Source organism: Tetrao urogallus (assembly GCF_951394365.1).
Source record: "Tetrao urogallus genome assembly, chromosome: 11".
In the NCBI taxonomy this organism is placed as follows: domain Eukaryota; kingdom Metazoa; phylum Chordata; class Aves; order Galliformes; family Phasianidae; genus Tetrao; species Tetrao urogallus.
Genome location: NC_136824.1, coordinates 6,409,781 through 6,424,021, shown reverse-complemented (window position 1 = coordinate 6,424,021; position 14,241 = coordinate 6,409,781). Strand labels below are relative to the sequence as shown.

The following is a 14,241-nucleotide window of genomic DNA, read 5'->3' as shown; positions in this document are numbered from 1 at the left end:
ATATTGGGAATAACAAAACAAGGATCTAAACTGAACGAGTTCTGGCTTTCCACCCACAGTTTCATTCTGCAGTGAAATACATATTTCACATAAAATGGAAAAGCAAGTGCTAGTAAATTGTGCCTTAGGAAGGTAGGTATATATAACACATGGGAAAAGAGAGAAGGAGATGGGAATCGTGTTACTCACTGTCCAGAGATGGTTTACTAATTGACATTAAAGACACAGATTTGGTCAGTGAAGACGAAACGGAGGAAGTGCAGAAATTAAATCCTTGTGGGTGTGGTGCTTGATGGATCTGCAGAACAGAAAAAAATAAAAACTATCAAATTACTGAAATTCATGCTTTCAAACAGTGGGAATTCAAACAATCCCAGTGTAAGGCACAGGTGAAAAATGCAAGAACCAAAAATGCAAGCAGCATCAAGTTGTTAAAATGCAACATTTTCTTTTAAGTAGAAGGCAACTAACTACTTTTGGGATAGAAACTAGCTGCTAACTTTTCTTGCGAGCTATTGCAAGGTGGATGTTCTCAAGCCACAGAAATTACTGCTGTGATTCTGGCTCCTGGCTGTAACAAACCTGATGCTTAGCTGTACTTCTCCAAAATGCCATTTCTCAACACAAGAGAAGGCATAAGAGCCTTCACACATCAGTTCTCACTGGTCAGAACTTGCAAGATTCATTTACTGCCCTTGATAGACAGCAGTGACTCCACGAGGTAGAGAAGGTGGGCTGACTAATGATTCTGGCAGGTTCCCAGAAAGAACCATGACTGAAACACCAAGCTCTGAAATAAAGGGTATTTAAAGTATTTAAGAGCATAATTGCTTATTTAATAAAAATAATCAGAGACTCTCACAATGTTTTGGCCCATTTATCCTTAATATCACAGACTTCTGCTCCAGAGATCACACTAAATGCAATTAACATGCAATTAAAATTTTGCTAAACTGTTGCTTATAATGTGCCTTCTGATTCTAGTTGTGTCTGCAAAAGAAAAGAAACACACAAACTTTGGCTAACCTTAAAATGTTAACAGACAAATTACTACAAGGTTTATTTCTGTCCACTAGGACATCATCTATCAACTGTACTGTTTCAAGAATCCAAGCAGCACATCTGAACAAAGTGGCAATTTCTCTGTGTTAAAACAGAAGGCTAATTACATCACACGTACAGGGTAGAAGCCTTCACTGCCACCTTGAAAAAGGAAATTTTAAAAAGTAGATGCAGACTTTCCAAGAAATGCAGTAATGGTTGGGCAGGTTTACCTGGTGATCATAGTCTCTGATTTCCCCTTGCTCAAGTTCTTCAGTGAGCAAAACCAGGGAGCCGCACTGGTTGCTGGTGAGTGTGCTCCGTGGAAGGTCTTTGGAGCTCAGAGAAGCAGCCTCCATGTTTGCAGAGGGCTTCTTGTTCTCACCAGAGTCTCCAGCAAGGCCTTCTAGGCTGTAACTGAAGAGAAATCACGCAGGTTAGATCCTCAGGAGCTCTCAGCAACGGGTGTCATACAGCTCATAGTACTTTCAAGTGTAAATCAGAATGCAGTCACTAGCTGAACCACTCAGAGCTATGCTGATGCTATCCCTCAGCACATTACTCTCAACAAACAAGTGCAGATATCAGGGGAGATATTTACATTTATGCTATATTCAGAAGAAACAGCAGCACCTTGTGTGACACAAGATGTACAGCACAACACTATCTGTCCTGGACCACTGCCCTCCCACAAAATCAGCACTGGGCTGCATGCAATGTTCATCTTTGCAGACATATCCTCTGAATCCACTTAGCACTTGCCACTGCACAGAGCTTGGGTACCAACAACGTCTTTCTGCCAAAGATGTTTTTCCTTTAATTCCTGTTTTTTTCTCCTCATCAGCCACTCAGTGTTGCTTTATCACTTGCTGATGAAGCTAGCTCTGACCAATGGAGCTAGACACAATCACTCAGTGATATTCAAAATACCAACCTTTGGTGTGCAGAACATGGTAGCTATAAAAGATCTGGCCAACCTCTGTAGAGACAGCACCTGCTGATAGACAGGTGACCTCTATAGAAAATAAAGCTAATACACTCTCTTTTCATTTGCACAAAACAATTCCCTTTTAAAATGTGACTACTTCCATCCAATCTTTCTTAGCTCTCATATTCTGCCTCTAATCCTTGTGCATCTCATGCCAAAACTGAAAAGCCCACTGCCATATGGGGTTAATATGCACGTTTTGCAGATTCACACCTCCATGACTAATGCTCGACCTCATGGGCACAAATCCTGTTGGTGAGAAGCAAGACAACCCCTAGGTATGTACTCCAGCTTAGCATACAGAATAACACCAAATGAGCAAGTAACATAAAGGTTGATTACTTTTTAAAGCAATTTCTGTCTACCCACAAAAAAATAGTCACAAGAAACACAATTTACTGACTTCAAAGCAGGCAACAAACAACTAGCACCAATGTATGAAAGGGAAAACCACTAGGATTGCACAGATTAGTTGAACAACCAGAGGAGCTTTAAATTCAGGTAGACTTGCATAGCAATGATTCATTTTCTGCATTCGTTTAGAACCATATTGATAAATACGCAACTTCAAAGCCAAAAATGCTACAAGCCTTGAGGAAGAAGATCTATTGAATTTAAGATTTTTTTCACGTTGATTAATGAGAAAGAAGGCTGGATGAGGCATTTACAATTCAATCTGCTTTAGAAAGATTTTGATTCAACAACGCGTATCAATAGCAGGCACCGTAAAGCTAATTCTAAAACACCTGCAAAGAGAAATGAGTCCCTTTCTCACCAATTATTTAGGGCCCAGGAACATTTTTTCTTCTATCCCAAGATAACAATAACAATATTGCAGAGTACAGAAAAAATGCAGTTTGTTGTAACACAAAGAACTCTGTTCAAAACTGCCATAAAATAGCCATCATTTAGTAATACCATTCTGTAATTATTAGTACTTAGATGAAACAGAATTAATTTTGTAACTTGAAGGACAGATTAACTTCTTTCCCAACATCTGGCCTTTAGAAAGAGAGTGTCAATAGCTCTACCCATGCCCAGCAAGAAATGCCAGAGAAAAACAGGCTGTAAACTCCGTGAGGGTGGCTTCCAGTTATGTGAAAGCATGGCATCAGGTAGAGATCTGACCTGCAAGCATTAGTTCCAACTTTGAAGACTTCTCCTGAAGGAGCGAGTCCTGAGCGCCTGGGAAACGTCCATCTGTGGCCGCTGGACTGTTCTCACAGAAAGCGATCAGCCTCTTCGAAGGAGGCTTTCGGCATACAGGGAGCAAACGAGCTGTCAACTGAACTCCTCAAAACAAGCTCTCAACTGAACTCCTCAAGAGATGTGTCCACAACACAGTGTGTGTTCTATGGTTGCCATAGTTACCACCGTGCAGAAAAACACACCTTAACATCATCGTGGAGCAGAGCAGTTCTGACCAAAAGCGCAGTTCTTGGACACCCAAAGCCAACAAAAAGCAGCCACTGCCTTCACCCGTACCCCAGTTTGGGACACCCATAACCACAGCTCATGGCTGAAAAAGCAGACGAAGCAAACAGACATGTGCACACTTCAGCCAGAGCAGCAGAGGAGAAGGCAATGCACGACAAGCTGACAACACAGTTTGCGGCACTCGGTTGCTGCTGCAGCACATTTATTTATACCATACCTTCTACAATTAAAGTCAGGACCCATGGCAGCGAACTGCACACCAGAGGGACACCAGCTCAAACTAGGAACATTGAAAGAGGCAAAGAAAGGAAAAGGGCTGTGATTATTGGCTTGTTACGGCACAGGGGAGTGTTAAAATACTCTCATTTCTGAATAAAATGAAAACAAACAGACACGCACACAAAAAAAGCCCTCAGAAATAACAGTCACTAACATATGATTCCGGCTGTGAGAACACACCAAACAGGTAGCGGGGCAGCCCGTGCTTCCCTCACACCCATCCCACCCTGCCAGCGTACAACAGAAACTGTTCCTGGTGGGGAGAGATGCTTTTGGGAACACAGGGCTGAGACACAGCAAAGTCATTTTTGCATAAGTAATCACACAGCCATTGTGTTAGTAATGATTAGTATTTTCTGATACCTGTCTCCTACAATCAGAAAAAGAGCCCCTTACAAATATTTAATCACGCAAAGTCTCCTCCACACAAGAATTAATAACTTCAGGCTACACTTGGGAAAAATAAGAAAGGGGAGTTACATTCTTAAAAGCTGCACAGCAAGTCAGTGAAAGAGGCTGGAAGGAAAAACAAGCTTGTCTTGCTGCTAACTTGGGATTCATTCAAATCTGGGTCCTTCAAGGAGTGCTTTGACTAGAAAGCCTTTCAAATCCCATACCCCCGAAGAATCCCAAGTTGCACCAGGAAAGACATAAGCAATGCAAATGCAGAACGCAAATATTTTGGTTGTCATTTTAAATACCGCTTTTGCTATTTTTTCTCTGCGATCTCATGGGCCAATTGCAGGTTTTGCAAATACAGAGAAATCAATCTTCTTGTCAGTTATGGCATATAAAAGACCTCTAAATACCAGAAAGGCTGTCCAGGAAACGTAAGTCTGAAGGAAATTTTGCATCAGCATAGATCTGCCAAGCAGTGCTGCACCAGTCCTGCTCCCAGCCCTCCCCTGTTGGCCATGCATGGAGAGGATGCGGCCAGAGCATGCTCTGATCCAAGCCAGGAGCCTACAGCATGAGCAGCACAAGTCTGAGTGTCCCTGGGTCACGGTTTGTGAAACGTCAGGAACCTCAGATGGCACAAAGAAGTGTTTAAAGTCACTGACTGCATCTGTTGCATGTCAAGTTCTTGCACTGCTCCCACGCACAGTACAACACTGGAAACATTTTGGAAGTATTTATGGTTGATATTCAGTGCTGGAATTCAGATAATTGCTACTTGCTTTATTAAGGATGTTAACTGGGGAAGATACATCTGAAGTACCTGTGCTTTGCAACCCAAAGCTCTAGGTGCTTACCTAAGAAGCTCTCAGCTCAATACCATAAGCACTCCTTATGAAGACCCTCCCATCATACATCAATATTTCATTATTCAACTACACCATGTGGCAGAGGAAGGTATAAATGAGGGATGTGGCTAAATACTTAAAAGAAACACATCCTCGTGTTCACAGCAAACCCCTCAAACCCCTTTGCACCATCCACCTCAGTCTGCACTTTCAGACCTATGTTCAACCCTGACCTGGGTCAGTAAAACCCATCCAGAGGAAACTAGCTGAAGGCTGAGCAAGTGTCTCAAGGAAAATATCATCAGTGCTTTTCCTTTTCTTGCTCTCCCAAGCCACCTGTTTGTGGCCACAAGACTGCTGGGCTAAGAGGACCCTTGGAGCTGTGCTCATGTTGACTTCCTCTCACTGACTTGTTTGCAGAAGTCAGAAGCTCGTGGTTGCTTACAAATTGAACAGACAACTTTACTCCATAAAGATGTGTACGTTTACACCAGATTTAAAAGATGCCTCTATTTCTGAATGATGTCGCGGTACAGTGAGAATCTCTAATGCTACAACTGCAGGGAAGGAAGGCAGAAGAGAGGAGGGGCAGGAGCTGTGCATGCATAACAGAGGAAGCCAGAAAGTGGTGCAAGATCTCAGAGAAGAATAAAGATCTTTTGGCAAGGGTTCTGGAAAGCAGAGTCTTCCAGAATTATAATCTTGCTGATGAACCACCCACAATCTGCTGGCAACACCATCAAACTGCACAAGATCATTGCATAGCATGCAAAAAGCCTTCACAGAACAAGACTTGGGGAAGAGGAGTGCAATTACAGAAAACAGCCTTGTGTGAGATCTGCTGAAACTAAATTTCAGGCTGCCGCTCTGCAACTGGTGTTAGAGGGGATAACAGCAAAATGGTTGGGAAGCCAGAAAAGAAGGACAGAGAATGCTTATGAAAGAACATCAGGACATTATCAGATTTGACTAAACATTTTGGGTTGCCTGTTTGAGACATTTTCTTTAAGTTCAAAGTTTCAGAATATTATGACTCAAGGTCTCCTCTGTGGGAGCTGTAACAGTATTAATAGTGACTGCTAAAGAGGTGTTCATTTGCATAAACTGAGAAGATGAGTGCTTGCTTCCTCCAGAGAAGCAACATGCAAATAAAGCGGCTTCTTAGAAGTAAAAAAGCACGTTCTTTCTTGTGCCTTTCCTGTCAGAGCCCTCTCCTGAACTGCACAGCACTGCTCAAGCGGCTTCATTTATGCTGATGCATGGTGAGGCCCTCCTCACATTTCTCCCACATGTGGAAATTTGGTAGTCTGTTTAAACACACGTCTCACACGCACGTCAGGTAACCACAGCTGTGTCATGGGAGGTCCTCAGTTAACCTGCTGCAGGAGGAATGGCTGCAGGGGGTGGGGAGGTAGATCAGAAAAGGCCAAACTGCTGAAGGGGAGTGGTGAAACATCTCTTTTTCTGGAACCTGAAGATGTATAAATATGGACAGTCCACACAAGTGCTGAGTCAGAAACGAAGCGGCCTGTTTCATATGTTAATGGGCAGCTGAAAGGTTGCGTGAGTGAAAGTATGTATGGACGCAGAACTGAAAGTTTGCTATGCAGAAGAAAACTAGAAAACCCATGGAAGCAAAGAAAAAAAACCACTTTCTATTTGTCCGGGAGGTTGTTTTAAAGAACAGCATGTAATTTAACCAGCTGCAGACCTGCAGAGCAACCCATGACTCTGAGGTTGTTTCGGTGCATCTCCTCAGCAATGCCCCTCCTGCAAGTCCTGGCGCACAGCTCTTGTGCTCTAGGAACAAGTTATGCCCCTGCTTGCAGGTAAATGGTTATTGTCATAAATCCCAACCTGACACACGCCAAAGCCTATGTCTGAGACTGCTCCAAGCTCTGGAGAAAGTGGCTTGAGCTTGTGCTCAGGGTTAGGTTGGAGAGGGAAAGCAGCCAAGCGGGACACGGTACTCTAGCATGGCTCTTGGAGAGGTGGGAACTCCAGGTTCATTAAGGTGACATACGGAGTTAGTAGACATTTAAACACAAAATGGTTAGTCACGTTAGCTGGCTTTGTACCTTCTTCTATGAATGGGAGGCTTCTTTATACCATCCCCCAGAACTCGCATTGAACTGAAAATGAATCATGGACAGTGGTCAGACACTTGGATGGAATAAAATGAACAAATGACAGCTGAAGGAATGCTACCAGACAGACAACCTACAGAGGGAATGGAAGTACAGAGAAAACACAAAAAGAAGTACTGCAGGAAGCAATGAGACTCTTTCAATCCTCTCGAATCTCATTTTTCAATTACAGGTAATCTGTTTAGCAAGTATTGACCATGTTCAACTTAACTGCTGCCCATGATGGGTCAGGTTTAAGTTTAGGTAAGGGCAAACCACTCGACAGAAGCTGTTAACAGCCATGGTTAACAAGAGCTCCAGTTTTGCAGCACTTCATCCATCAGTAAAAAATGCAGGCATTTCTTTCCTCAGACACCAAAGTGAAAAACACTGCATTATTGTTGAAAGACAGGCATTTCAAATCTGCTATGAATGTCAGGAATTACTGAAGGATGAACATCCTTTTGTGGAAGCCTTGTTCGCTTCCTTTGTGTTTTCAATAGCAAAATGTAGACGCAGGGATTATCCACAAACAGAGGGGGTGCAGAGGGGAAATAAGCATGTTTTCATAGTTTACTTAAGATGATTAATTTTTTCCTAATCTTCTCTGTGAATAATTTTCTACACTCATCTCACTTGCAAACAGAAAATGTAATAGTGAAAAAGACCAAATCCTACAAAAGATGGATTTCTTTGTATGTAGGCTCTTTGCATCCCACCCTAACAGGCTCTGTGCTGGAGACAGGACTGTTTTTGGTGGGACTGGGGGATGGACCCAGAAGGCATCTCCTGCTGCTTGGCTGCCAGTGTTTCTCTGTGCAGCACAGCTGTGCTCCATGACTGGGTCTGGTGGCAACTCCCTCGTATTTTTAGCTCATCTGATACTAGTGAGTGCAAGCTGCTCAAACAAGGGGTGGGATGGGGCAGCACAGGTTTTAACCTTAGTGAAGGTTCATGCTTCATATAGTTTCATTTCAAAGGTTTGCAGAAGTCAAATTACAGTGAGGGCTTTCCACTCTTTAAGTGGAAAAGTATCCACCATACGTGAAAGAAAGCACACACTCCAAACTGCCTTGTCTGGAAGCCACTTGTTTGGGCTCTACTTTCTTGGTATTTCTTTTTGCTCACTAAGCAACCAGAACCTCAGCATTGCTACATGTATGAAAAAAAAAACAACCAAAGCTAAAAGAAAAAAAGCAAAATAAAAACAAGTAATTCAAATTCCTTCCAAACGAAAACATAAAACCAAATGGGAATCAAGTTATCAGCAAAGGTCTTCCAGTTTTTCTTTTCTAATTGACCTGTGTGACAGATATCCTTATGTAGTGGCAGCTGCATCTAGGAACATGTGAGAATAATTACTGTTCCTTTACCGAAATTGTCTTACATTTACAATGAGTGTATTTTCCCATATCAGAAACCACCTCTGAACTCTGATGGAGAAGAATTTAACCCCATCTGTTAAGCATTAGCAGTAACTGCCAGCTATGCAGTTTATTACCATCACAAATCCTTACATAACAGGTCCTGCACTGAAAAACAAATCTTTCTAAATAAGCTTGTGAGCTTATGGACTCATGGTCCATGGTGCTGCCATAACCCTGCATGTATACCTAACACTGACTCTTCTGTAGCTTTAAAGTATCAGTATTGCCTAATCCATTGAAATATTACCTGGGAATGAAGAATAGAGCCAAAAAAAGGTGGTAGCAGTAAGCAAATAATAATTAGAATAAGAAATCGTTCATCCTGTGTTGCTCTGTGTATTTTAAAAGTCTGCTGCCCACCTAGACAGCAACGCTCGGCTGGGACAGGCAGCCTGGGTGCAGTGCCATGATTCCTGCTCTGCATTAAAATACATAAAACTCCATGGCCATGCTTCCCCTAGTTTCAGCATGGTTTTGATCACCCTGCAGCCCAAACAGTGCCAGCAGCACAGGGCATGGTGATGACTGAAATACAATTATGTTCTTAGTCTGCATCTTCGTCTTTTTCCCCCACTGAGATACTGGATTGAAGAACAAAAGGGAAAAGGAATTATCTTTCCTGGAGGCATGGTGATGTGTTTGATGGGACTTACTATCCATGAGAGAATCAAGTAGAACCAATTCCTTGAGAATGTACCGGGAGTCCAAAAGGGACCACACAACTCTCCACTACATACCTCTTCTTAAACCTTAGAGCCCATTCTATCTCTTCATATAGTCAATGAGATTTAACACTCCAGTTACTCCTTTAACAGAACTCTTCTTACAGAAAGAGGTGGTGATGTTTCAAACTTAAGATCTGTCCCAGGGTATCTAGAGAGAGGCTATAAGAAGGAAAGGGACAGACTGAAGATCTGTTGTGATAGGAGAATGGAAAATGGTTTCAAACCAGAGGACAGTCAGCGTGCTGAGGCACGGGCAGAGGTTGTCCTGTCCTTGGAAAGACTCAACGTCAGGCTGAACAGGGCTCTGAGCACCTGACCACCTGCATGCATCCCCGTTCATTGCAGGGCAGTTGGACTAAATGAAGAGACCCTTTTAACTCAAAAGATTCTGTGACTCTTTGATTTGCATTTGCTCTAATAAACTTTGAGGTATTCCTTCTGTCCTATGGAAACCGAGAGTGTTCTATAGGTATTAAGAATTTTCAACCTGAAAGTTAATAAAAGATATATATACATATGTTAGGAGGCTGTTTTCACTCTTCAGAGGTAAAAACGTTTCGAGGAGCGTCCTCAATTTTCTGTTTCATTACGCTGAGTCCAAAGCTCAGATAAGCCCATGTGACCGGATGCAAAGCAAACCAGGGCAGCTCTCTACTCACCTCCTCTGATTGATTTCTGTTTCATTGGTGGCATTCTTCCCTGGCCCCCAGCTGTGGCGTCGGAAAGGTGACAGCGGCCGCATGGAGTTTCTTGAGACGGAGGAAGGAGCAGGCACGTCTGTGATACTGTCCAGCTCCTCTTCCTTCTCTCCCAAGCCAGCAAGTTCACCCTCTCCTCCCTCCACAGCCACCATGCTCGTGCAGCTCCCATCCAGGCTGCGCCTGTCCTTGGGCTGTGCAAAGCTCACCGCGGGTGGGAAGGGCAGGGACGTGTCGCTACCCAGGGATGAGTTCCTCTCCAAGGACACGGTGTCATCAGCAGAGGAGCTGGAGCTGGTGACATCTCCTGCAGACTGTTCCTCTTCAGGCTGCTGCAGGGAAGAAAAAGAAAGATGAGTCTTTATCTCTGTGTTATCGCACAGCAACTCCTGTTCTCGCTGAACCTATTATCAGCCACAGGGGCACAAAGCTGCCAAAGATGTCCCAGGTGTTAATGATGGAGAGAGATGAAACTGGATCATCATGGCTCCCCATGACCAATGCCAGTCTCTCCTGGGTGACAAGGGGCCAGTCTGCGGCTTTTAGCCATGAGAGCTTGAAGGCAACAACACATCGTTGTGCTGCATCGTGTGGTGAAAAAGGAACAATTATTCAGTTGTAGGAAACAGACACAAAAATAAAAACTTAATTCTTCAACCCCCGCTACTTTCCATTAAGCAAAAAGTTAATGCCAGGGTTTGCAGTACTTCTTCAAACCCAACCGTAATTGAAAAATACTGTTCTATGGGATCAGCCACACTTTATTACAGGCCTCCATTCATACTGCAATTTTTGGTTTACTTTGCTCCAAAAGCAGTAAGTGGAACCCAAACTGGTTCTTTTTGGCAAAAGGCCACATGCTGACAATACAGCCTAGAAAGAGCCTATGATTATTCTGTGTTCCCCGTGGCTAGGGCAAAAACACAAGCATGTATCTGACATCACCTTCAGTCTGAAATGGTGTTTGCCTCAAGAGACTGACGTGGGAAGTTTCAATTTATTCTCCTGCAGAGCCCTGCACTGTATCATTTGAAATAATAATAGGCAGAAATGAGTTGTCAGATCATATATAATGGACTATTCACCAAAGCCACAGCAGCTAATTGTCTTCAAATAGCAGGCTGGGCTGTCAGCAGAAGCTGAGCATTCGAGGAGCTGCAGCCTATTTGGCAGAACACAACATCCTGTTCTGTGAAGGGCAATGGGCACCACAAGCCACGTGGGAGAAGATGAGCAGCATCCTCGTCTCCCATCAAGCCCAGCATGGTTAGATGCTCCAGGCACTGCTTTCTCATGGGCATACAGCATAAGATAAAAGTTTCCTGCTAAACTGAATAAAAACACAGTGCAGTGTTCATAAAGCATGCTGACCCAACATTTCACAATGTAAAGGGAAGCCCTATTTCATTTTTGGCTATTTCTTATTCTTATTTCAGTTTAACAGGTAGACAATAACGTTCCTAAGGTGGTGTCAGTAAATGCTGTCACACCACTTTCCCCCTCTCTACCATTAAAAAAAAAAAAAAGAGGAACACAGCATGCACAGCACAATGCCTGCTTTCACCACTAAACATCAAATGACCACTAAGAACACACCCAGAGGCATACATTACATTGGTAAAGAACATCAAACATTAGCCACGAATTTATGTAAATTATAGTAAATTTACCATAAATTTAAATTATTGGATTTGACACATATTTAAATAGGAAGCATAGGTTAAAGCAAGAGAAAATGGAAAGGCATAGCCTGCAAAGTTTTTCATCAAGTTTGGCATTGTTCAAGATTATCTGATATTTGATTCAGGATGAGAGCTTAGCTTAAATCCAGACAAATTTAAGCAGTCATTGTGTGGATAACACTCCTGCAGTAGAGAAAACAGCCTGCTTTGCCTTCCTGAGACACAGAAAATACTGTTAAGACATCAGGGCGGCACAGCAGGAGGGATGACAAGATGCCAGCTGTGCAGTGGAATGATGGGGCAGTTTGGAAACATTAAACGTGGATGCAAATTTGGTGAAAATATTGCAGAACATTAAAACATAGAAGGTTATCTTTGCCCCAGAGTAAGAAGATTTTTTTATTTCCTGGATGAAAAATAATACTGTTCCATTTGAAAATGCAGGACAAAAACTGCTTCTCTAGCAAGGAAGATTTAGGATTTCTCTCACAGCTCAGAAAGAGGATTGAAACTGCATGATATACTTGTCCAGTTTGAGTTTTACCTTGAGCATCCAATAGAGTACAGAGCACAATAAACACTTTCCTTGAACCTGTAGCCCAAGCAGTTACTATAAAACCTGTTCTGTCTTCACTTAAACAATGTCTCTTGTTCTGTTTTTTGAAACAAATGAAAATAGTGAATATGAAGGACCAGGACTCTATCTGAAAAATGCCAAGTGTGGCAGGCACCTAGGGAACATTGTATTGTAGTCAGCTCTGCCAAACATTAGCTAACTGGCCATGTGTCAGTAAATAGGCATTGCTGTTTAATCCTATTTGAGTCAGAAAGCACCCTGTTTGCAGAATGGAAATGGTTCTCTAATTCTTTTCCTAAAAGAATAACAAAGCATTAAAGAAATATTAACTTTCCTCAAGTTAGGCTTGCTGCATTGCACCTCAATGCATTCAACCTGTAATTATGACAGTAAAACTGATGTGTTTGCAGATATGCTACTGGACACATTCTTTGCTGTCAAACAGTACTTAGTGAGAAACAAGTAAAAAAAAACAAAAAACAAAAAACAAACAAGAGGTAAAACCTGAAAAGAGAGTTTTGTGGAAAAGAACGTTGTCCTTCCTGGGTAGGGATGAGAGAGATCAGTAGGATGGTACAGGGCTGCAAGAGAACTTCAACTGAAACCCTTAATCTATCAGAAGTCCTGAGAATTGAAATGGTAATGTTCTTTCTTATTATTTTCTTGATGACAACAAGCAAAACACTGAGAGATGAACTCAGTCTGTTCTCTGATCTTCCACGTGACAAAGGCATTGATGCTGTTAAGGCGTTTTAACAAAAACAACAAAAAGAAAACAAATAAGACCTTGGCACGCTGAGCTTTATTTGACATAGCACTATATGAAGGGAGTCAAATTGTTTGGTTGGCTTGATAGTTGAGCAGAATATTTTTAAATTCAGATTTACCAGTGGCTCCAGGATGCCCAAAGTTAACCTTGGTAGTGGCATCCTAGAAATTATTTACCATTGTGTTTACAATTTGGAGTGGAGCAGCTTTCCCCCACTGCAAGCCTTTTTCTTCAAGCTTTAAGTTCTGAGGGCTTGTTTTCTGCTTTAGAGAGAGAAACAATAACTCCAGGAAAATAAATGCAAAAAGAGATGTATGGATTTGTGTACTCAACTCAAAACAGAGGCAGAAACTAAACATTAAGCTACAACTCCTTTCTCTGACAATGAGCTGCAGGTCCCCAGCTTCCCAAGTCCCTTGCAGGTGAACCATTTCCCAAGGGGTGCCTTGAGAGAGTTCCAAGTAACACTGAATTTCAGTGGCAGGTTAAAAGTTAAGATGAGCAAAGCAAACGGGCTACGCCCCAGGACGTTGCCAGATGATTGTGAGAAATGACCTCATGCAGCATTAATCATCCAAGAAGGAGAGTGTTGCAAAGTCTGCCCAGACGGCTGGGTAGAGATCGAGAAGGAAGAGGAAGATGACGAGGACGTGGGAATGAAGCACTGACGTCAAGCAAATAAATAAATAACTGAGACCTCATGTTGGACATGATTTTTGGATTTCTGCAACGGCCTATTTGGTCTGAAAAAAAAAACAAGTCGGGTTGTAATGCTACAGCTGTCTCAATCCTGGAGTTGATGCTATGCAGCTCAGCATGCGTCACTCCGAGAGAGAAAAGGAGACAGTGAGGAGGCGGCAATGAGAGCCCACAGCTCACATCAGGGACACTCCAAAGCACCTGCAGGTTTCATGACTCCACAGACCCTAATTTTCCATGGTCTGGGGATAGAACCAGGGCTTAAAAAGACATGGATTTCAACTTATCTTTATGGAAGCGTCCCAAAGACCCTGGACAGACAGTAGCTCATTCCTTCAACATTCCTTTAATGTATTTAGCAGTTAAGAGAGCAGTGGCTTGTACAATAAAAAAGGACAAAACCCTAATAGATAAAAGATCAACTGGTGCTCCATGCAAAAGGAAAATCCCTTTAAAAAAAAAGCATAAAAAGGGAAAACTAGAATAGGACCAATAATAACATTAGCAGCAATGATACCGAAAGGTTTGAGATAGAACTTCTCAATTAAA

General features: G+C 42.5%; 1 protein-coding gene across 1 annotated transcript in view; it reads right to left on the bottom strand.

Annotated features, from left to right (window-relative positions):
* The window catches only part of AKAP13 (A-kinase anchoring protein 13), a gene marked incomplete at both ends in the record, with an annotated part of 140,776 nt that overhangs the window by 34,933 nt on the left and 91,602 nt on the right, over positions 1 to 14,241 (bottom strand). The window contains 5 exons of the mRNA XM_079540951.1: positions 190 to 298; positions 1,275 to 1,458; positions 3,684 to 3,746; positions 7,068 to 7,121; positions 9,927 to 10,297. Coding sequence (XP_079397077.1) covers positions 190 to 298; positions 1,275 to 1,458; positions 3,684 to 3,746; positions 7,068 to 7,121; positions 9,927 to 10,297 — 781 coding nt within the window. The remainder of the gene's footprint in view (positions 1 to 189; positions 299 to 1,274; positions 1,459 to 3,683; positions 3,747 to 7,067; positions 7,122 to 9,926; positions 10,298 to 14,241) is intronic.